This window comes from Haemorhous mexicanus, chromosome Z (genome assembly GCF_027477595.1).
Source record: "Haemorhous mexicanus isolate bHaeMex1 chromosome Z, bHaeMex1.pri, whole genome shotgun sequence".
NCBI lineage: Eukaryota > Metazoa > Chordata > Aves > Passeriformes > Fringillidae > Haemorhous > Haemorhous mexicanus.
Genome location: NC_082381.1, coordinates 54,165,944 through 54,188,298, shown reverse-complemented (window position 1 = coordinate 54,188,298; position 22,355 = coordinate 54,165,944). Strand labels below are relative to the sequence as shown.

Here is a 22,355-nt window from a genome sequence, read left to right as displayed (position 1 = left end):
ATGTAAAACTAAGAGAATTAGCATTGTTTTAAAACTCCTGGGATTTAGCTCCAGCATCTTGGTCTTGTCCTTGTGCACAGGCAGCTGGTTTGCTGCCTGAACTAGAATATTCTTATTACATACAGGAACTAGGCTGGATGATTTAGGCTGAACTGTGAGAAAAAGCAGCCCATAACTATTTTTTACTGTCATCTGCTATGTGATTTCTGGGACACATAGGATCTGTAGAAATTCCTGACACCAGTTGCTTGACAAATATGAAAAAAGTCATGAATCCTCAAATTCAATCCTACAGAGCAAATATCACAAGATTACCTTAGCTACTGCAGTATTGCACAAGTAATTGCACAATGAAAGTATGTTCTTTGTACAGACTTTTTTATTTCAGAATATTAGAAGGTAATATATTAATCTGTTATTTTTTGCATATTTTCCCAACTGCTTGTCTGATTTTTCAGTCATTCTTTGTTTGTGATTTTGGTCTGACTAAACAAGTACGTGCAATCTCTATATTCAGCAGTAAAAAGCTACCTATTCCCTTTTTTAAATCTAAAATTCTAAAGCTAATCACTGAGAAATGCTGTATAAAATTATAAATTGAGAAGTGTTTTATTTGTGAGGTTAGGAGTTAAGAGTCTGTTACTTGTCCCTAAAAATACCATGAAGAACTTAGAACAATTTATATATTACATGCCCAAAAGCAGGTGATATTTAATACCTTTCATGTTAAATACTTGCTTTTCAATATTTGCATTTAGATTATGAATTACATCAAAATTAATCTTTGCAAAATTGACCAGGCAGGTTGCAATTTTGATGGGCATACTCTTTTTTAGTGGATTAATACTTAATCTTTTTTTTCCTGTTAAATCAGAAATGTGAAAGATTTTTCGTCCCACTGGTGTTATGGTATTGCACTCTCACTGTAAGAATCTGTAGTGCATACTTTATGTATGGTTGGATCTGAAATTGGCAGAGACAATGGATTGAAGCTACCTGGGGAGAAGTATTCTTTTTGAGGCTGTCATGAATACATCAGAACTTCCAAGGTTTTTTCTAACAATTTAAAAACTCATTTACAAAAAGTGTTTTACATATATCAAGTATATATTCTATATATATTTAAAAATAAAGTATTCTAATAAAAAGTAAATTTTTTTTTAATTATTAGGAGACCATTTTCTACCCTGGGTTGGAATAGAAACAGTTTCATTCTCTTGCTTTTAGTTAATATTTTACATAATTGTCTGTATTCTTGTTTGACATAAAAGCCTGAAATCAATAGGCCAGCTATTTGCTAGAGAACATGTTACTGTTTACTCATAAAGCTCAATATTTTTTCTCTTTTCACTTAGTCTTCCCAAGACCTACTCTTCACAGTTCAGGACTTCGATCTCTGTGAAACAAAATAGCCCCAAACTGTTTTTTGAACCACTGAAGCGTAAGGTTTCACCAAAATTTGCTCATCTCACTAGTTTGCTGGACCAGACATCCCAGCTGCCTCCTGAAATGCTTGCCAGGTTGCTATGTAGTCAGCATTATTTATCTTTTAATAATGACGTCCATTTGTGGTACCAGACAGAGAACTCGTGTACACGTGCTCTCCTTGAGTGAGCTGATTCTTTTCCAGCAGCAGTCGATCAAGGTTTTGCTGTCCAGCATAACATGAAGTCACAATGAACCTAATAAAAATTCACTGAAAACTCTGAAAATTTATTTACACTTTTAATCTGTCTTGTTTTTCCAGTTATGCATCATAGTAAATACAGCTCTCTTTGCATTTGTGCTAATTACACAAATCCAGGTTCATCTGCATGGACTGATTTGTGGCACTTGAAGTTCACTGTCAAATGGTAGAAGTCAGAAGCATTCCTGGAAATCATGGTTTTGAAAGCTTATATTGGGTGACTGTGAATATTGGTATGATTCCATGATGGAGTTCATGGTTTTTGATGTAATTAAAACATGAAATCATAATTGCTGCTAGCAAAATACTAAAATAGGAGAAATCTCAATCCAATACAAACAAAACTGTAGTGAGACCTATACTATTACTCTTTATTCTTTCCATCTGCAAAAACATAATGATCCCTTGTCCACAGCAAAAATTTCACATTTATACATTCTTTCCAATTTTATATACTTCCCATCAATGCACAGTATGTAGAGGGTTTTCTAAATCTTCTGGGTGACAAGGCTTCCAGTGGAGTTGTCCTCTGATCTCGGGGGGATGCTATTTTTGACCCTTCTGGTCAGGATGAGACTTCTGTGAACTAAAGGCTCAGATACCTGTTATTTCCAACTGTGCTCTGAGCTGATACCAGCACTAGCTTGCCTTGTTTCTGTTTTCATGTTCTAACTCTTTGTGCCAGCATTTGAAGTACATTTTTAACTCCAAGGTTTTCATTTCCCTTGTGGTTTGTGCTACACAGTTCGGATTCAAGACTGATCTGGCGGGATGTTGAAGCATTTTCTGTAGTAGTAGGCAGGCTTCCTGACCTGAATCCCCAACCTACACTATTTCTAACTGCTTCCACTACCCCTTACTACTGTGGATATCATTTTCCTAGCCAGACTGGAGTTTTAAGTGGGCCTGCACTTTAGATTTAATGCTGGAAAGAGCCCATATGAGAAGCCTGTATCTTTTGATCCTACTTCAACTTTGAGACACTAGTAAAAATAATTAAATTTTTAGTCACATCTGTGTTATTACTAAGCATTTCAGTAGCAATTTCTATTTAATTATAACTAAGAAGTAACATATTTGTTCTAGGTATTGTGGTGTGAGATATACTTTAAAAATACCTTGGGGATTTGAAGATAATGTATCCAACCTATGTTGTTGGCAAAGTTTGCTATTATCTCTTGAGAATTGTGGTGAGGTTTCTGGTGTCTGAAAGCAATTTTGATAGATTTTTCTTAAGCTGTAGCTATCATTGAAATGAAAGTTATCTTTTCTCTAATACCAATGTTTCTGTTTGCAATTTTTTTAACAAAACAACTTCCTTAAGATGAAAATCTTTCAACTAAATACCAGATCAGGCTGTGGTCTGTAAATTCTTTTTGTGGTTCCAGGTATCACCTGGCTTGACAGGAAAAGGAACAAATTCACGTAGTCAATATTTCTTCAGTGAAATTATTGGTAATGAAAAATGGTATTTTATATACATCTCAGAATTCACATCGATACTTGCAGTTTTCTCTACAGATGATTAATATTGATGAACATTAGCTTGGTGAACACCCATGAGACTAAAATAGGGCCAGTGTTACAGGAAAGGACTGGGCAATGTAATGTGTCCAAGAGCTTTGCTTTATAGAGCTATCTATGAGAATTGAGAATCTTGCCCAAGATACTTGGAAATTATGGGACTCTGTGATGCCCATCTGTTTTCAGTCATACTTCATGGCTTGCTTTGTCAAAATTGGTTTACTGCTATTACCTTTAAAATAACTTTGAGAACTGATTTGGGCAGAATGTCTCTCCCTGAAACAATCAGAAAAGGGAATGAGCTAAAGTCTCTTTCTCTCAGTTACAACAATTCAGTTGTACTACCTCTGTGTTTTCAGTTAACCAAGATACCACAGATTCCTTCCACAGATACCTGTGGGAGGAATGATTTAGTATTCAGGGGTATTAGCCTAGCATTTGGCAAACCTCAAGACAAGTCCAGGCTGTCTATCCATTATGTGAAGGTGATCAAGTTTCACAGCTCTCCTGTTTTTACTCTCTTTGATGAAATTCAAATAGCAATTTGCCTGCAACAAGACTTTTTGGGGAAAGTGCACAACATGCATACACTTGTTGGCTTATAGAAGGCAGGGATCCTCCTCCTCTACAAGGTAAGTATTTCACACAAAATATTAGAAGATCTGGGTACTGTAAACACATCTCCTTCAAGACCAATCACAGAATCACAGAAACGGTCTGGTTGGATACAGTGGGTGATCTCCAGCTTCACAGCTTTATCAGGGATGTACTAGAATATGTTGCACAGGGTTGTACCTGGGTGGTTCTTAAGTGTCTCCATCGATGGAGACTCCACAACCTCTCTGGGCAACGTGTTCTGGTGCATGGTCATGTGCTTAGTTCAGTTCTTTCTCGTATTCATGTGGAACTTGTACATCAGTTTCTGTCCATTGCCTCTTGTCATTTCATATGAAATATGAAGGATCTCCTAAAATTCACTGTAACTGTGGTTCGCTGCTTTTTAAGCTCTCACGCATTCACCCAGACTGCTTTTGGAAGAAGCATCCCAGCGCTGCTGCAGCACCCGCGTGGGTGAAAACCACAGGCAGGAATTTACAGTACGACGTGCATTCACCGTATGTGTCTGTGTCTGTCTGTCTGTGTGTCTGTCTGCCCGCACGCCCACCCAGCATGGGCGGCCCGTGTGCGCTGCACCGGCCAGGGCTCGCCGCGCTGCCTGCGCGGGGCGCGCCGCTGCGGGGACCCCGCGGAGCGCCGCGGGCTCCCCCCGCCCCGCCCGGCCCTCCCCTCACACCGCCTCCCCTCACACCGCCTCCCCTCCCCTCACACCGCCTCCCCTCACACCGCCTCCCCTCACGCCGCCTCACCGCGGCAGCGCTGCCAATGGGCGGCCGGGACAGGGGTGGAAAGTGCCGGGCCCCGGCGGCCGCGGGTTTATAGCGGAGGGGTTGGCGGCGCGACCGCAGCGCACGGAGCAGGAGTGGCAGCATGGCAGCGGCGGAGGGCGGGCGGCAGGTCGCGAACTTCGGCGCCGGGCCGGCGAAGCTGCCGCGCTCCGTGAGTAGGGGCCGGGCTGGGGCACGGCGGGGCTGGGTGTCCTCGTCCCGCCGGCTCCCCGCGGGGCTCCAGCTGCAAAGCGAGGGATAGGGAAACTCTAGTAAATTGTAATTACAGGAGTTTACCCGCAGAGCGCCCAAACCTCTTGTCTTCCTCCCTTCTCCAACGAACTGCCCTGATAAGCTCGGATTTTTGCAAACGAGCTCGAGTGTGGTTCTTCGAATACTCTCCGGAGTTTTGGGTTTTGGTTTTTTTTTTTTTTTGTGCTGGATGATATGGCACCAGCACCTATATCGTTAGTTTTGGGATGGGAAGTAGGACCTAAGCGCACAAAGATAGCTCTGTGGAGTGTGAGATTTGTCAGTTGAGAAATAACATGGTAATTCCCTGAGACACCTTTTTATAAGAAGTTATATTGAGTGTGGTGTACACTCAACCCTCTGGAAAGTTGCATCAGCAGCCATGGATTACCCAGTTACATATGGAGAGGGGTGGTTTCTGCCGAACTGTAGTACCTGACTTTCAGTTTAAAGGTTCTTTACTGTGGAATTTTTATTGTTGTTGTTCTTTTCTTAGTATCCTTCATAGTATTCTTCCTTATTTTATGTGTTACTTCTTTAAAAGCATTTTTTTAGATAAACAGATTTGCTGCCGAGCAACTTTCTTGTTTTTATTTGTGCTTCTTTCCCATCCCATCCCTTTTCTCGAGTAAATGCCCTTTGTGGATAAGGTTGCAAAAAAAATTGTTGCAAAGAAATTTGTTGCTCTGTGTCGAGCTCTGGAATCCAAAGGGGCTCTCACAGGCACTGCCTCCATACCCAGCTCTCTGACAGACATGGTTAAAGACTGGATTTAAATTTTGAGGAGTGCAGGTGGGCACAGGTGAGCTCCCTATTATTAATCTGTTTGCCCTCTTGAAAATGCAGTGCTCTTGTGTGGACTGCTGTATCACCTTGATGATTTGTTTCTCTTGATTGCCGGCTGATGCTGCCCATGAAGCACACAGACTCGGTAGAGCAGGAGATGGAGCAATTCATAGATTATAATGTGTGTCATAGATGTCTGTTGTGAGGCACCTGCAGGTTTTCATATGAAGAATGTTACTGACAGAAATGGATTTTATCAAGCAGTTTAGCAAGCACTACTGTAGCAGTCTATATGTTCTCCCTAACTTTTTTTGCCTCCTTCTCTGACATGGATAAGTTTGCTTGTGAAATGTGGTGGTTAAAACTTCACAATCTTTTAGTTGACCTTTTGGTAGCCAGCTGTTACAGTTGACAGGCCATGCAGATACCCCGTCAGCAAAGTAGATTTCTTATTCCTGAAATTGCCCAGAGTGTGCAGTTTCTTGTCAGATGCTAGGGTGCATGCGTGCAGCATTTGTTTGGTTCTACTGGGGCTCCCTCTTCTCCTGCTTCCTTTAGGAGCAGCCAAGACTGTTCTGGCTCTCAGACAAGAATTTACCAAAATCAGAAGCTGCAGATCCAATGGTTAGAATCTCATGCTACTTGGTTCATACTTAAAAGCTAGGGAAGAAGGCAGAAAAAAAAATGGATGGCTGAAACACTACTTTGCTGGTGACCTGTTTTTTTTTTGATCGTCTCAAAATTTTGCTTAATTTCTTTCTTAAGTCTCAATAAGATAGAGTTTTATCTTCAAAAAGTGTGGAACTTCATTTTGTGAAACCAGACATTGTCATGTTGGCTCAGTTTAAGATATACGATTCCCTGATCTTTCTTGTTGTTTTCTTCAATACTTTGGTTGTCCTGTTGGCCCTAGTCAAGTGAAAGATCACAGGATGGAGTGGAGGGAGTGGTATTTAGGATGCTTGCTTAGAAAAAGTGTGTCTGCAAATATTAGATGTTCTGTAAAGGTTAAGAGTTCCATTCAACTCCTAAAAATCATTCACAAATTTGGTAATGTAGTATTTGAAATAATAACTTACAACACGGTCTCACAACAAGCAAATTATTTAAATTTGCTATCTTATGAAAAACCTTAAGCTTCTAGGTGCAGCAAAATTGTATTGGTAACATATACTTCTGTTAATCTCACTTGACAAGTGTCAGGCTATTGCAATATGAGGCAGCTGGCAGAGCCATGATACATCAGAGACTCCAGGTAGTGGAAAAATCCCTGAATTTATTTCTTGATTTTTTTTTCTTTTGGTAGGTATTACTAGAAGCACAGAAAGATTTGGTGGACTACAAAGGACTTGGTATAAGTGTTCTTGGTAAGACTTTTAAAAAAATCTACATTTTTCATGCTTTTGTTGTTTAACTGAATGGTTTAATAAGAGTTTCTTATCTTTTTGCTCCATTTCTAATACCTGTCTGTCTGTTCAGAGCTGTATAGATATCATATAGATGTATAGCATCCTTCCCATTAGGAAGGCAGCAGTGCTCTCCTTTTAGCTGGCTTTTCAGCCCCAGTTGCACAAAAGATTTATGCATCAAGATGGTGAGCATATTATTAGTTGCTAAAAGTAGAACGTGCAGATGTCTCTGCACAATTCAGATTAATGTTTAAATTGTACACTTACACTTACACATGGAAGACAACCTATGGATTTAAAAGGAATTACTGTGTAATTGTCCTTAATGGTTAATTAGCTTTACTGTGTGAAGAAGCCTTGCTAAAGGTAAGAGGACAAAACCTGTATTTTTCCTGTACTTTATGTACACTTCTTACAGCATTAACAGTAGAGACGGTTCTTAGCATGAGGAAGAATGAAATCTTTCTAGAGACTACTTTTTTACCCACAAATGTGGTTGTTCTTAGTGCTATTAAGGTCATATGGGTGCCAAATGTCAATGAACAGGATTTGCCTGTATCTGGGCAAGACTGCAGATATAAGTCTTCTGTGGGTATTTAGGAGTGTTTATGTACTTAAAGAGGAGTAGGAGCTGGGAATAACAACCTTCAGGCATTTTGGGTCTGTAGTGTAAAAGGTTTAAAGCTTAACAAAATTTTTAAATCAAATTAATGTATTACCATCTTGTTTCTTCTCTCTGTTCCACCAAAGAAATGAGCCATCGGTCTTCAGATTTTGCAAAAATTTTAAATACAACTGAAAATCTCATGCGTGAATTGCTGTAAGTGAATTACTTTCTGCTTATTTTTATGTTATGCGTGTGCTAGTTGCATCAGTAATGTCTGTTGTGGAGACCTTTTCTTGAAAGCACCTCTTTGGTGGTGTTTTTCATGTGTGGGTACTGTATATTGTAGAGTAATAACTTTGAGGAGGACACTGATCTTCTTACATGTAAGTTTGATGTTTATATTTTTGAATGTGACAATGGATTCTTATTAGGTTAAGATGTTTTTCACATGTCTAGCTGAGTTCGTTTTGAAATTTTGATTTTTTTCACCTTCATAGAATTAACAAAGGACATGAACTAAAAGAAATAAGTGCAAACAATAAAAATCAGTTCTCTAGTGGTATAAATGTGATTTGCATGTTGTCCTATTTTAATAACAAAAGCTCATGGATCAGTGTTAGAATCACTGAGCAAGAGCCCTTTTCCTATTTGTAGAATGATGCATTTAAAAAAAATTGAAATAAATATATAACAGATTAGAATTACTGTTCTCATAGTAGTTAATAATGTTGGCCATTTAACACAAACAGTTGACCCTCAGTCCAGCCAGAATCATTGACAGAAGGATTTTAATGAATAGTTTGAATATGTAATTTTTGTGATTCTAAAGAGCAACTCTTTATTGCACTTGCTCTGCATACATACTTTACTGTACTGTTGCACTTTCAAATTGAAAGGTCTTAGAGCCAAGCACTACTGTAAGCACTTCGGTGACTTCATGACAGAAAAGTTATGAAGCTACCAACAGATAAAATTAAAAGTCTGCATTAATTGTGATGGAATATCTCTCAAGTCTGTGCGTACAGTTGTTCAGGAGTGAGTTTGTTTCATGCAGTGCCAGGGCTGGGGAGAGAAAGCTTTTTTTCAGCAAATTTTTATCACTAAAATTCATAGCATTTGCTCTTAAATATTTAAGCTGTTTCTTAAGACCAGTGCTGAGGTAAGTTAGTGGGATTGATCTAACCTCTGTGCAAAGAGTCTTCTAAAATGACAGCGTTCTTCCTCAGTCACGCTTAAATGCATAATATCAAGTTGTATGCCTTCTGCATCACCTGGGAATAACATAAATGGTTATTTCTTTTCTGTTATGCAGAAATATACCAGACAACTACAAAGTTATTTTCCTTCAAGGAGGTGGATCTGGTCAGTTCAGTGCAGTCCCGCTTAACCTTATTGGTTTAAAGGAGGGAAGACAGGCAGATTATGTGGTTACTGGAGGTTGGTCGGCAAAAGCAGCTAAGGAAGCGGAGAAGTATGCCAAAGTAAATATTGTTCATCCCAAACTAGGAGCCTATACAAGTAAGTTGATGATTGTATCTGTCCATGTGAATGCTTAGTTTTTTGACTTGCTGTAAAAATGGATCCAAGGTAGCTATTGGGCTGTTGAATGTTAACTAGAGTTGACTGCCCGGCACTTGAAAGAATGTCTGCCACACCCCTCCTTGTTCAACACTGGGAGATTTATTAAACGGCTTAACAGCTTCCACCAGAAAAAAATGGTGAAGTGGGGCTGAGCAGATGCCAGAAAATAAGTGGCAAGACAAAAGTGTCTAAGTAGGGAAATTGTCTGGGCTCTCTCAGGTTTTTTTTTTTATATTTAACTGAGTTCTTAAACTATTCACAGGAATATTGTGAGATATTTCAATTTCATGTGCACTCACTAATAAGATTGCTCTAAAATTCAGAAGCAGGTCTGAGATTTTAACCTTGTTGACCCAGGATATAGGAGACTTGAATTCTGTTACCTGCTTTTAAGGATTCCTAAATTATCATCTTTCCCACCAATGTTTCACTGAATATACATAAATAATTCTTGGAGCAGGAATACGTGGGATATAGTTTCTATTCCTGCTACTTTTGCTCACTTTTCTTCCCTCTGGTACAAATTACAGCGCTTGAACTAAAAAGAGTGGCAACAAGACAAAGAATATCCCCATGTGAGTTAGTGCCCTCATTTCCAGGTGATACACAACTTGGCACAACTAGTGCCAAATTAGGGCACTAACTTGGAAGTTTATATTACAGTTTATATTCTGTGAGGCGCAGGAAGGAATTGAACCTACAGCTTTCCAGTCTGGGGGAGTGTAATTCATCATTTCGTATCTGTAGATAAGAGGAGAGGCAGTAAATAATGATGGAGGCAATGGTACCGTCTCCCACTCTTCCCTCCTCCTCCCATCAGGTCCTGGAGGAGAAAAGGAAGGGAGAGCAACTATTTGTTCTATGCCAAACCTGTTTTGTGCTGTCAGGACATGCCTGTATATTGCCTGTTGACAGAGGAGATCTTAGTTTTGTAAATCAGTTGCAAAGCTTAAAATGGGAGAAAGGTGGGTGACCTTGTGTTTGTTCAGCTTGGGCAAGACTTAAATGCTTCTGGGAGTGCACAGAAAAAGAGTTTTAGAAAACTTTGCCAGTGAGAATTTGGATGTTTCAGTGGTTCCAAAGGCAGCAGGAAGATTCTTGGACTCAGTGTCTGAATTCCTGTGAAATGCTGTTTTGAACCCCTAGGACAGTAGTTTGTAGTCTGCAATTGCAAATGGGAGGAAAATAGTTTGAAGAATAAGGGGTGAAAATCAAAAGGTTTTGCAAACTTTATGATGGCTCTCCAGAGAATTTTGGGAATGCACTGGTGTATTGGCTTTGCAGATACATTATCTTCCTGGTAACAATATGATTAATAGTCTATATGGCAAAATTGTTCTTGGTTTGCAGTTAAGTTTCATGTTCGGGTAAAACTGCATGCCAAGAAAATTACTTGTCTCCAGTAACCTCTGGGTATCTTTTTTGGCTCTTAGGCATTCCTGACCCAAGCACTTGGAATCTTAATCCGGATGCATCTTATGTGTATTATTGTGCTAATGAAACTGTTCATGGTGTGGAGTTTGACTTTGTACCTGATGTCAAAGGAGCAGTCTTGGTTTGTGATATGTCATCAAACTTCCTGTCCAAACCTGTGGATGTTTCCAAGGTAAACAGTTGGACACAGTGACTGCACAAAGCATTTTCAAAATTGAATGGATATAGTGAGGCACTTTGAAATGTCTGGATGGCTAGACATGCTGAGCGCTGAAGTTAAGGAAGTCGTGTTTTGTTAATTGAATATCTGATGATAGACATAAGTGTTGAAATTTCAGGTTTGAGATTTCAATGTCTGGTTTGCTTTTTCTTGTAAAAACATACTGAACTATATTGAGATTGTTTATGTTAATAGCTGCCTAAGATTATTTAGCTACTTGTGTGATCTTCACTCATGAAGAAAATAACAGCTAAAATAAATGTTTTCTGAATAATATTTAGTCTGTCGACAGTGTATGGCTGCAGCAGGGTACTGTTAATAACTTTTTAATCCTTCATTTTACATGAAAAATCTGTAACCTCTTTTAAGCTACTAAAGCTTCCTATGCCTCACAATTATGGTGTCTGTTTCACAGATAGTATACTTTACAAACATAGTAACTGCCTGTTTTCTGCCCCTGTACTATCAGAAGTGTTACTGAGTAGTGAAATAGCATATTTGACCTTTCTTACCTGTGTGTAGAAAAACGGAGTAGTTAATGCATTCAACTTGGCCTTTCCTGATCTGCCTTTTTGTACAGGTGGATTTTATGATGATTGTTCTGAAATACCAGATGGGTTGAAAATACTGTGAACTGTGTAGGAATTTGTTTTTAGTAAATTTGCTTGGAGTAGTGTGAAATTGCAACAGGCTGCCTTGAGAATTATTTGCAGCTATTAAATAAACATTTAGCAAACTGTTGTGAAATTTGTTGTGATTATCTTCTTCAGCTGAGTAGCCGTAAGTGCACTTTCAAATCAGAACTTCTGCTGACTCTTCTTTTAACCTACAACTTGCTAATTTTCAACACATTCTCTGTTCTGTTCAGCTGACTAGTATGCCTGGGGTATTACTCAATAATAAGATCTGCAAATGAATGCATGTACCAAGTTATTTTCTTCTTCCTAGTTTGGTGTGATTTTCGCTGGTGCTCAGAAGAATGTTGGCTGTGCTGGAGTTACTGTTGTAATAGTACGTGAGGACTTGCTGGGATTTGCACTGAAGGAATGCCCTGTTGTACTGGATTACAAAACACAGGCAGCAAACAGCTCATTGTATAACACTCCACCGTGCTACAGGTAACTCACTCTGCTATGTGATATCCCTTACTCAGAAAGCTGGCGCACTGCCATCTGCTGCTCTTATCTAGAAAAGCTTCCAAAGTTGTGTGTTTGCCCTCAGGCCACTGATACCTTGGAGTGTTTCACGTGATACCTGTGAGAGCACGGGAAGTGTCCAGCCGTGTGACTAGTAGGCTTTGCGTTGCCTGGTGGACTCAGCCGCAGAGGATGTAGCCTTTTTCAAAGTAATTACATGTCACAGCTCCATTGTAGAAGTTGCAGGATGCAGTTCTGGTTTACATGAGCACAGCTCTAGTCAATTCAGTGGTGATGCTCTCTTATTGCAAGGAGGTAATTTGGCACTTAGACTTGCTGCTTGATCCTAAATATAGTTTGATATAATTTCTTCTTGACGTTGTTCTCAGCATTTGAATCTCCAGATCACCATTGACTTTCTTTACTGGAAAATGGTAAATAATATTGCGATTCAAGTTTTAAATAATATAAGATATGACAAGAATATGTAGTCTCTTAATCTTTAAAAATATTTCTTGTTCTTTCTTCATCTTTCACTACTATTGGTTTTGAAATGAAACTGTAGACGTATTTTTTAAAAGGCATTTTGCTTTGCTTTTACTCTCTTGCAGAGTTTTGCATAATTCTTTGACTGCCATCACAGTGTTTGGTTTGGCATCCAAAGATAAAATTGATCTAGCTTTATAAACATTGCTAGCAATCAAAATCATAAAATTGCCATGTACTCGATGATGTCATTATGCAAGAAGCAGATCAGACTACAGCTTGCTTTTTTAAAATTGCTATCTTGTAGCTTCTGATTTGCTACTAGCATGTTTAGCTATTGAGCTAGTAGTATCTACCCATTCTTATCCTGAAAAATTTTTATACCAGCATCCTCTGAAATGATTAGTTTAAAAAAAATCTTCAATCTAGTTATCATCTTTTTCCCATAAGTTTTTAAAATTACTTTGAAAATAATGATTTCCTTTTTCAGGATAATTTCATAATGAAATTTTATACTGATATTTAGTCTCAGGTCTTACAGCTTGTTTGCATCTTCCAGAATTGCAAAGTTAGGTTGCCTAATGATCTCCAACACATGTTAAATGTACTGTACAGGCCCAAAGTTCTGTGATTCCTGTATATAAACCCTATAACTTAATTTCATCATTACAATTAGTATCACTGAAATTTTACTCAATTTAAGTATCTTTAAATCTGCTGGTTGTCACTGCAGCGTACTATTGCCATGACATAGGAGCAGCTATCTTTATCAACAGAGCAGTAAATCTTCTGAACATTTGTTTATGCCAGATTTTACAGTGCAGAACTTGTTCCCCCAAGTTGTGTGCATACTGTACAGTATGTAGCGCTGTAATTATGCATTCTTACTGGCAGCCTGTCTGCCCTGTTGGCTGGGTACACCCGGTAAGAATTAGCTATTCAGTGTTTCCAGATTTTGGTCTGCTCAATGTAGCTTTGTAACATAGGCAGGATGTATGTCTTTTCCAGTGCTTGATGGAACCTCTATTTTGTGATCGATTATGTGCCTGACTGCCAAGTCACACATACTGTTTTTGGACGCTGTGTACTTGAATATGCCAGGTTTTAAATCCAGCCATTCATGTTTTCCAAGTTCAAAGCTATTTCCATTTGAAAAACTGAAGTTCTACTTAGTCTCAGTACTTGGACAGAGTGTTGTTCCTCTGATTTGAATAGCAAAACAAATCAAATTCTGCAGCCTTATTTTAGCCATTGCAAAGAACTTCTGAAAAGAAAGTGCTGCTTTAGCTGTTACTCAGTATCTGACAGTAGCTTGAGTAGTGGGTGGTAAAGGGAGCTGAAAATAAAGTTGAACTAACAGTTTCTCCTTTCTCATCACTGTCTTGCCGGATTTCACTTCATGCAGCAGACTCACATTGGAGTATGCTCCAGAATCCAGAATGTAACAGACTGAAATGTTGGCAGGATGCACATCTGTTTGGCTTGGCCCTAACTGCCTGTTCCAGTTTAAGGAACTGGCAAAGATTCTTAGTTCTCTTTTTCTGTGCTCTTTTCCTTGCACTTGTTAATGGTTTGCTGGCAGACAGGCAGGAAATATTAACTGAATTTGCAAAAGCTACTTCAGCAAAATGTTAAATTAAATTAAGGTGATGCTAATGGCTTTAACCTCATGGCACTACATAGTTGACTCTTTGACCCTAATCTGTTTAAGCTAAAATTAACAATGAATTTGCTATAAAAATCTCATTTGCAAGCTCTGAAATGCATTTTTCACTTAAAATTGTTCCAGAAACATTATTTTGATTGACGCAAAAGAAGGATAAAAGGTTTCAGCTGTCTGTGGTTTTGTGAATGACTCTAAGGCTGAATTCTGAGTTCACTTGTTCAAAAAGTTTTGCACAAGGAAGTGAGGGCAAGATGTGAATGTGGCCCTGTATATTTGCCAAGGGCATAGTCTTTACTTCACTTAAATTATTTACAGTGGAGTAGTTGGTTGTGTGCTGTCATAAATGTGGCAAGATTGTGCTCTCCGAGCAATAGGGTACTTCCTATAAATGGCAGTCTGTAACCTTGGTTATTCTACAGCCTTTTGGAAGTGTTCAAGGATTTGATACTGGCACCCCTTCAGAAATAAAAAGCAGCAAAATTTAAACAGCCTCCTGCTAGATACGTGTTAGGGAAACTTGTAAGGTAATGTTCTCTGAGCACTCCCTTGGAATCAGTAATGATTCCATAAGAATGAGCTTGTTGGATATAGGCCATAAAAACTTGTGAGCAGGTTTTTATGTAAATTGTTGTAGTTGTGGGAAATGTCTGAACTTGAAGAAGCTGAGTTTTGTAGCAAAAGCACAAAGGCAAAAGGCGTCAAGAATTTTTTTATGTTGCAGTTAGTGACTAGCATTGAAATTCTTGGTCTCAAGCCATGTGATGCCAGTAGGCTTCCAGATCTCTACTAAGAACTTGACTGGTTCAAGTCAAGTGTGATACATCATAATTTGTTTCACCAAACTTCACTGTTCATGTGGGCAAAAGGTCTTTGTAGACAGAAATGGGATGAGAATTCTTATTTTTAACATTTGTGAAAATATGGTTACATTTCTGGCATAATAATGTACATGTATTTGAGATTTACTCCTGTATTTTTGATAGAGCAGCTGCACAGGGAAAATGCTATTAACTTTTTTGCTAAATCTGGCTCCTTCTAGGCAGTTGTGTAGTCCTTCTAGGCAGGACCTGACAGGCAGTCGTGTAGGCAGTGAGTTGGCAGTGCATGCAGTATGTCTGGGGGTATCTTTGCGAGCCCTGCTGGGCTGCAGGAAGCCTGCAGGACATGTCCTTCTGTGGTACAAAGGATTAAAATGGGTCCAACAGATATGTGTGACATTAGAATTTAACATTAATCTTAAGTGCCTTTAAATCAAACATGGCGTTTTGTTACTGACACATTTTGTGAGCTATTAGACCAGACTTATTTTTTTCCTGTTTGAATAATTTCACTGAAAAATGTTCTTTCCTTTTGCAGTATTTATATCATGGGATTGGTACTGGAATGGATAAAGAATAATGGTGGAGCTGCAGCTATGGATAAACACAGTTTAATCAAGTCACGGATGATTTATGATATTATAGACAAATCTAATGGATTTTATGCGTAAGTTGCTATGCTTTTCCCCTTTGCTTCAATATTTGCTACATAACCAAACATTCATAACTTTTGAGAGTTTATTTGTATTTTTGAAGTCACCTTTTTTGAGGACTCCTAGAGAAGCCATTCACTTGGTAACTGTCCAAGGATAAGTCTCATTCCAGTAGGAAGTTATTTCAACTTATCATGTATAGATCAGTAGTGAACCCTACTAAAAACATATTCTAAACTTAATAAAACAGGAGCGTGGGAGAAGAGTATACAAAGAACAGATAAGCAGATTCTGGTTTGTATCCTTACAGAATCTCTTGGTGACACGTAGTAGGCCAAATCAGAGAAAATTGCCTGAAAGAAATTGTAGAGACCCCTTTGCATTGTATTTTGCCTGCCACCTTCCAGGAGTCAAAGACTGCTTTTTCTCTGTCAAGCAGAGCATTTTCATTAGCTAATTATGCTAAGTTCTGAAACACTTCCTGAAATAAAATAGAAAGATTAGACCTCACAATGGAATACATTTTCTTTACATACTTTATGCACAGTTGATTTTCTTCAGTTGTTTTTGCTGGCTTTCCAAAGCAGATTTAACCCTCTTGACTTTTACATTGTTGCAAGTTGCAAGTATTTTTGAGCTCACAGGACCTATGCATAGTTAAAAGCTGATACTGTACTAATTTTAATATTTGCCAAGCTCGGACTACTAATTGACCATGAAACTGCAAAATATTTTCTTTTACCTTCAGTGTAAAAGCAACAGTGTGGAGACCTAATTTACTTTCAAGTCCAAGTTAGGATAGAGCAAATTAAATTTGGATTTTAAATTAAAGCTGTCTGCAGTCATAATTGTCAGGAATAAAGTTTCATCATAATATTTAATACATTCTTCTTATTCATTTAGTTAATGAAAACAGCTTTGCCTTTAGCATCACCATGATCAGCATTGTGATGCTACTCCAGGGAAATCCTGGGGGTTTTTCATAAACGTCAGAAAGCAAATGAAGCCTTGAAAAAAACATTCTGTGACAAACAGAAATCTGTATTTGGCAAGTTGGTCTGTAAGGCAATGAGTGGGAAATGCAATGCAAATTGGATGGTAAATAGTCAGTTGGGAAAGCAGAACCAGCTTCACTAACTGAGCTGTATGCAGCTTCCTAAGCAATGCAGTTAAGACTGTGAATTTTTAAATTGTGTCTATAACTTAAGGAAGACTTAATTTGAAGCTGCCTTCCCAGTTGTAACATGGCACTTAATCTGTGGCACACTTCCCTGAGTAAGCCATGTGACAAGCCATTTAGCAAATGGAGCCTTTCTTCCATGAAGTGCTCTGTGCCATTTGTAGTTTGTTTTTCAATGTCTGTGCACTGAGTTACATCAGATTGCCTTGTAGCAACTGGATATTCTAAAACTAAAGCATGGCTGCAGTAATTCAGACGTGGGAGTGCTTAGAAACATTGGCCTTTTTGAACATTATTTTCCTAGTTGAACCTGAAGTAGAAGATTTGCAGAGGCAGATGTTATGATGGATTTTTTTTTCTTTTCATCATGGAGACATCTGGAACAAGGAACAAGAGAGGAACTAAATAGGGTGATACTCATTCTTTTCCAAATAGCATAATAATAGGGATGAAATCCACATGCAGTTTGTGAAAACTCATTTATATTGAATGAGTCTGCAAGAGTCTACATCAGAGACTTAGAAAAAAATAAATCTGAAGGCTTCAGATCTCCTTTACGAGTAGAAACACTAAAAAAGATATTTAAATCTTCTCTTCCTCCCTCATAATTTCTTAGCTTCACAAAATAGTTGAAGAGAAATTACACATATCTTGAGTTTTCCACTTTAGATTAAATTTTTAAGAAATTAAGGAGTTGTGATGCATCTCATGTAATATTGTGGCTATATATGCAGTGCAAGATTTGTTCTAGAGATACCTCTTCTCTTTTTCATGATTCTGAGTAATGATAATTTAGAAGATGGACTGAAATCACTAACAGAAGTTTCTAATGTCTATGAAACTTTACTTATGCTGTGTTCTTATACTTCCTTTAGTTCTGTTTAGCTGAGTGTAATTCTGGTAGCACTTTTGACTAACTGAGAAGTCAGTCTGCGAAGAGGAAGAGAAGAAATTGCTTTAGACTTAGTCAAAATTCCCTGTAATTACTTCACCTATCCTAAGTAACTATTTGCTTTTCTTTTTTTTTAAATTTAATTTGGTTTGTATACAAGCCTCGTGTCTGTTTCTCTTGCACAATTCTGAGTATGTCAAGAAGGGTTGATAAGCCTTCCACTTTGCCACTTCCATTATTATACTTGGTTATAAAAGGAAGGTTGCTCTCTTTCACAGAAAGTAATGACAATTTTGATTATGAAGGATTGATTTTGGTTCTAAACAGGTGTGATTATTCATTTCTCAAACTGTATATAGCTGAAATACAAATTTAGCACAAAGTGGGTTAAGCATTACATTCTGCAACCTTTCTAGATGTCCAGTGGAGAGAAAGAGCCGAAGCAGAATGAATGTACCTTTCCGCATTGGCAGTGTCAAGGGCGATGAAGCCCTAGAAAAGAAATTTCTTGAGAAGGCTGTGGAACTTAACATGATATCTCTGAAAGGACATCGGTAAGTATTAGTCAAGTGAATCTCTGTCCTGTGCAGAATAAACTATTACTACAGTGGGACAGCATCAGGCATTGTGCATTGACTTACCAGCCTTTCTCACGCGTCAGCTGTTCCTCATGCTGGTTTGGCAGCACTTGAGAATAGCAGTCATTGAATTGTAATCAGAGATTGCTGGTGGCTCAGCTACTGCTTAGGTGAAGTGGGGGGCTTCAGAGAGCTTTATCCTTAATTCTGCTCTCTTCTGCAAATCTGTCTCTGTGCAGATGCCAAAGATATCTTTTGAGGTCAGATTGTATCAGTGTATAAAATCTCTCAGATGGCTTGTCTGCCTGGTTGCAAGAGTTCTTTCCCATGTTCAGTAGTGTTTGTGGGATTAGTTTTTTGATGTCATTGGGCTACAGCTTTGGAGCTGTAAATAACTAATAAATACTAAGCTTCTCTAGATTGCAAGCCTTGTAGAATTAAATATTGCTTCCCATGCACAAAAATGTGAATTTTATAATTTTAGAGTAGGAATTTAAATGTCTGTGAGTGTATTTTTTTAGAATATGCGAAACTTTCTGGTTTTTTTTTTTTTCTCTCCTATTTTCAATTCAGGTCTGTGGGAGGAATCCGTGCCTCTTTATACAATGCGGTGACTGTAGAAGATGTTCAGAAGCTTGCAACTTTCATGAGAAGCTTCATGCAGATGCATCAGTCATAAATGCCCATGGGTTAGAGCCATGCTGCACATCCATGAAATAAAAGCTAAAGGGTTTTAACATGACTGTGGTACTGCACAGCTGTAGTGCACAAGTTTTATTTCCTTTAAGTTCCTGTAGCAATATTGATTAACTGAATGGAACAGAGGCCCAGTCTTGCTAGTCGTGTGGCAGCTTTGGCTTTGCTGCAGGTGAGGATCCCCAGACTGATCGTGATTGATTACAAAATTTAAAAATATGTGGTTAAAACATGAATAACATTGGAAGATGCTATGGATCTGAGTCCGTTTCTCACTTCACTTACAAGTGACTTCAGCAATGCCTTCTTTTTAGTAAAATTCAGGAAGCAAAATTTGTCAAGAGCTCTCTGTAATGCTTTACAAATACTCTCTGACTGCATAATGAAGGTAAACTGACAGAGACTCTAGGGACATCTAGTCGATTTATGGGGTATATTCCAACAGTGTAACACCAGTAGTATTTAGGACTTAACACCAGCATTCCTGACTGGAGAATCTGGCCTTTGGACTACTGCTGCAATGCTAGAAGTATTGTCATAACTATTGCAAGTAATTGTGGTTAAAGTCTGCAGGACTGGGCCTTTCTTCCTATTAACATTTATTAGTTTAAAGCTAAGATTCGTGAGTCTGATTAAATCAAATTCTTAAGTGTTTTTTATTTCTCTATGCATTTTGTATATTGAACTCCTAGGTTATTACTGTTACATTCTTCTTTTGGAGCATGCATATTTGCTGCTCAAAACATTTGCTTTTCATTTGTTAACCTAGTGCCAGACTGGATTGCTGTATTCCACTCAATGAGCCTGTGACTTTCTCTGCACTGACTTTGAGCCCAAAGTGCAGCAGACTTCTTTGTCTGGTGTTTCTTAAGTCTTTGCCCTCTCTACTTGCTTCAGTTCTACCTTTTCATTCTTTCAGTTGTATAGCCTTTTATATGTGTAACTTTGTCCAGCTGGAGTAAATAATAGTCTTCTCTGCCTTTTCCTGACACTGCAGTATAAATTTGGTCCCATTTTCTCTCTTGGTCCTTCTAGCTTATTGCACACTTTGATACTCTGGGCTAGAGAGGTCACTGTGGTTATGCAAAGATTTTGAGGGGATCTCCTGTTGTAGAGCCCTTGAGTTACTTTTCTTTCTCAAGAAAAGAGACGTTACTGCCAATGTCCATATATTGACCTCAATCTCTTATATTCACTTGTGTAGAATACAAGTGAATATAAGAGATTATATTGTGACGTTACTGCCAATGTCCATATATTGACCTCAATCTCTTATATTCACTTGTGTAGAAGCTATCTGCTACTGTCAGAGTGTTTAGCATTGCTACGGCTGGTTTCAGGCTAAACTCTTTGGCACACAATGGGGATTTCTTTTTTTTTTAATTTTTGTGTAACATCAGTACAGTGGTAACAATTTATTAATGATAATGATGTACTTATCCCTTTGTTGATGGAACCTCAGAGCAAGTCAGTGGAATGTGCTAGGGTTGAGTTACATTCCTATCTGAAAAGTCATCATTTTAAGACTACTATTTGGAGATTTCTGTCAACTTAGTGTTACTCAAAGTAAATTATGTGAAAAAAATAAAATCTAATCATGTCATGATGTGAAGTACCATTGTGTTTGAAACTTTTTGATTTTTGTCATTTTCAGGATGAAAGTCAAGACTAATGTGTGTTAGGATTTTAGATTCTGGTATACTCCTTTTCCCTAAAAAGTACGCTTCCCTCATGTGTGTTTTATTTCTTTGCAAGAAGAGTCTTTCCTGTAGTGTTATGAATGCCTAAAGAACCCTTTTTGCCCTGCCAATTACGAATACCTAATTTGGATTCCATATTAATATTTTTAACTTCATAAATTTCTTTTTCTGTGTACTTGCTTTCAGCTGTAGCTCTGGCTTATCTCTTTCCAAAAAACAGCCAACCTTTCCATTTTATAGTAGCCTTGCATTCCTCTTAGCAAGCTTGCTTTTGTGTGTGTTTACAAAAAAGTTTGCACTGATTTGGACAGCTGATTAATGAGTCTGACGAGGAACCTCTTGCTGCTTCTGAATTGTGCCTAGCATCTTGTCAATTTTTTTTAACCCAGTAAGGAAAAAATCATGTAGAAATAATATATAAAAATAAAATACAGAGTGAAGACCACATTAAGCAGACAATGGTGGACTGAACATCAAGTGAGGGGCATACAGAAATAATGGGAATACAGAAGCATGTCCTGAATGAATTATTTACTTAAGGTTTGTTTCAGACTGATCCATACTGCAATTCTAGCCTTCCAAGCTGTTTGTCTGTATTTGGAGTTTTGAGCCCTTGTGGACAGCTAAATCCTGATTCTCCCACATCAAATTGGTAGGAGGAATTTCAGCAACCTGTTGCTGAGGCTCCTGGTCTTTTTTTCTCATCAGCACTTACAAACTGAGTTAGTAATTTCAGTGTTTGGAAGTAGGGTTCTTTTGGTGTGATATGAATACTCTGGAGACATTAAAAGGTGTTAAAAAATAAAGAAAATACTGGTCTCACCTGAGTTGGTCTATATGGAGAGGGAACCATAAGACAAGCCCTTTTCAATGAACAATTCTTTGAATTCCTTTTCTAATTAATCATCTCTGTCTCCTAGCTTTTGTGTTGTTTTCACAGAAACACATTCTAGCATTCTCCTTTGTAGTAAAAAAGTCTCTGGCCAGTGTATTTTGCAGACCTAGCCTATAAAGAGGAAGCTGCATGCTCCCTCTGTGTCTGCTGTGTTCAGTGGGGGATGCTTTACCCCAGGTGTCAACTGTCCTTCAGGAAGGTACCATGTCCCAGAGATTCCTGTCAGTTGTCTACAATAAGATCTTCCTATGGTAGTTAACATCTGTAAGCCAATCAAGAATTAAATAAGAATTTAATTCTTATTTAATTCTTTAATTTAGAAGTCTGGATTGCCACATCCTTATTTAACTAGTAATTCTAGGGGAGAAAGGATTCATACAGGCAGCAGTGTGGGGAGTTCTGTTCTTCTCTAAGCTGATGCTCTGTATTTTCCTGTTTCTATTTAAATGAATCCCAGTTTTTTCTTTTCAACTCGTAACTTAATATTTTTCAATAAACCCAAGGATGTTTGGATGTAAAAAGCTTAAACCTATTCCTGACATTCAAGTAAGTGTTTGGAATTGGTATATGTTTAATTTTCACTGTATTTCATTCTCTGGGTAGAAAATAAAGTGAGGATGATCCTTTTTTTAACTTAATAATGATATACGTAATTAAAAAGTGAAATGTTGCAGGTTTTTACATTAAATCAGTCCATTTAATTAGAAAGAAGATTCCCCATTCCCAGTCCAGTCAGCAATTGGACTCTTAATAATTTAAAACCAGGATTC

At 38.1% G+C, this 22,355-nt stretch overlaps 1 protein-coding gene across 1 annotated transcript; it reads left to right on the top strand.

Moving 5' to 3' along the window:
• Positions 1–4,563: 4,563 nt before the first annotated feature.
• Positions 4,564–20,602, top strand: PSAT1 (phosphoserine aminotransferase 1). Its single transcript, XM_059873994.1, has 9 exons — positions 4,564–4,768; positions 6,941–7,001; positions 7,794–7,863; positions 8,963–9,168; positions 10,665–10,837; positions 11,834–12,003; positions 15,530–15,658; positions 18,133–18,270; positions 18,868–20,602. Exons 1-9 carry the CDS (start codon positions 4,700–4,702, stop codon positions 18,971–18,973), a joined length of 1,122 nt encoding a protein of 373 aa, XP_059729977.1. The 5' UTR covers positions 4,564–4,699; the 3' UTR covers positions 18,974–20,602.
• Positions 20,603–22,355: the final 1,753 nt, after the last annotated feature.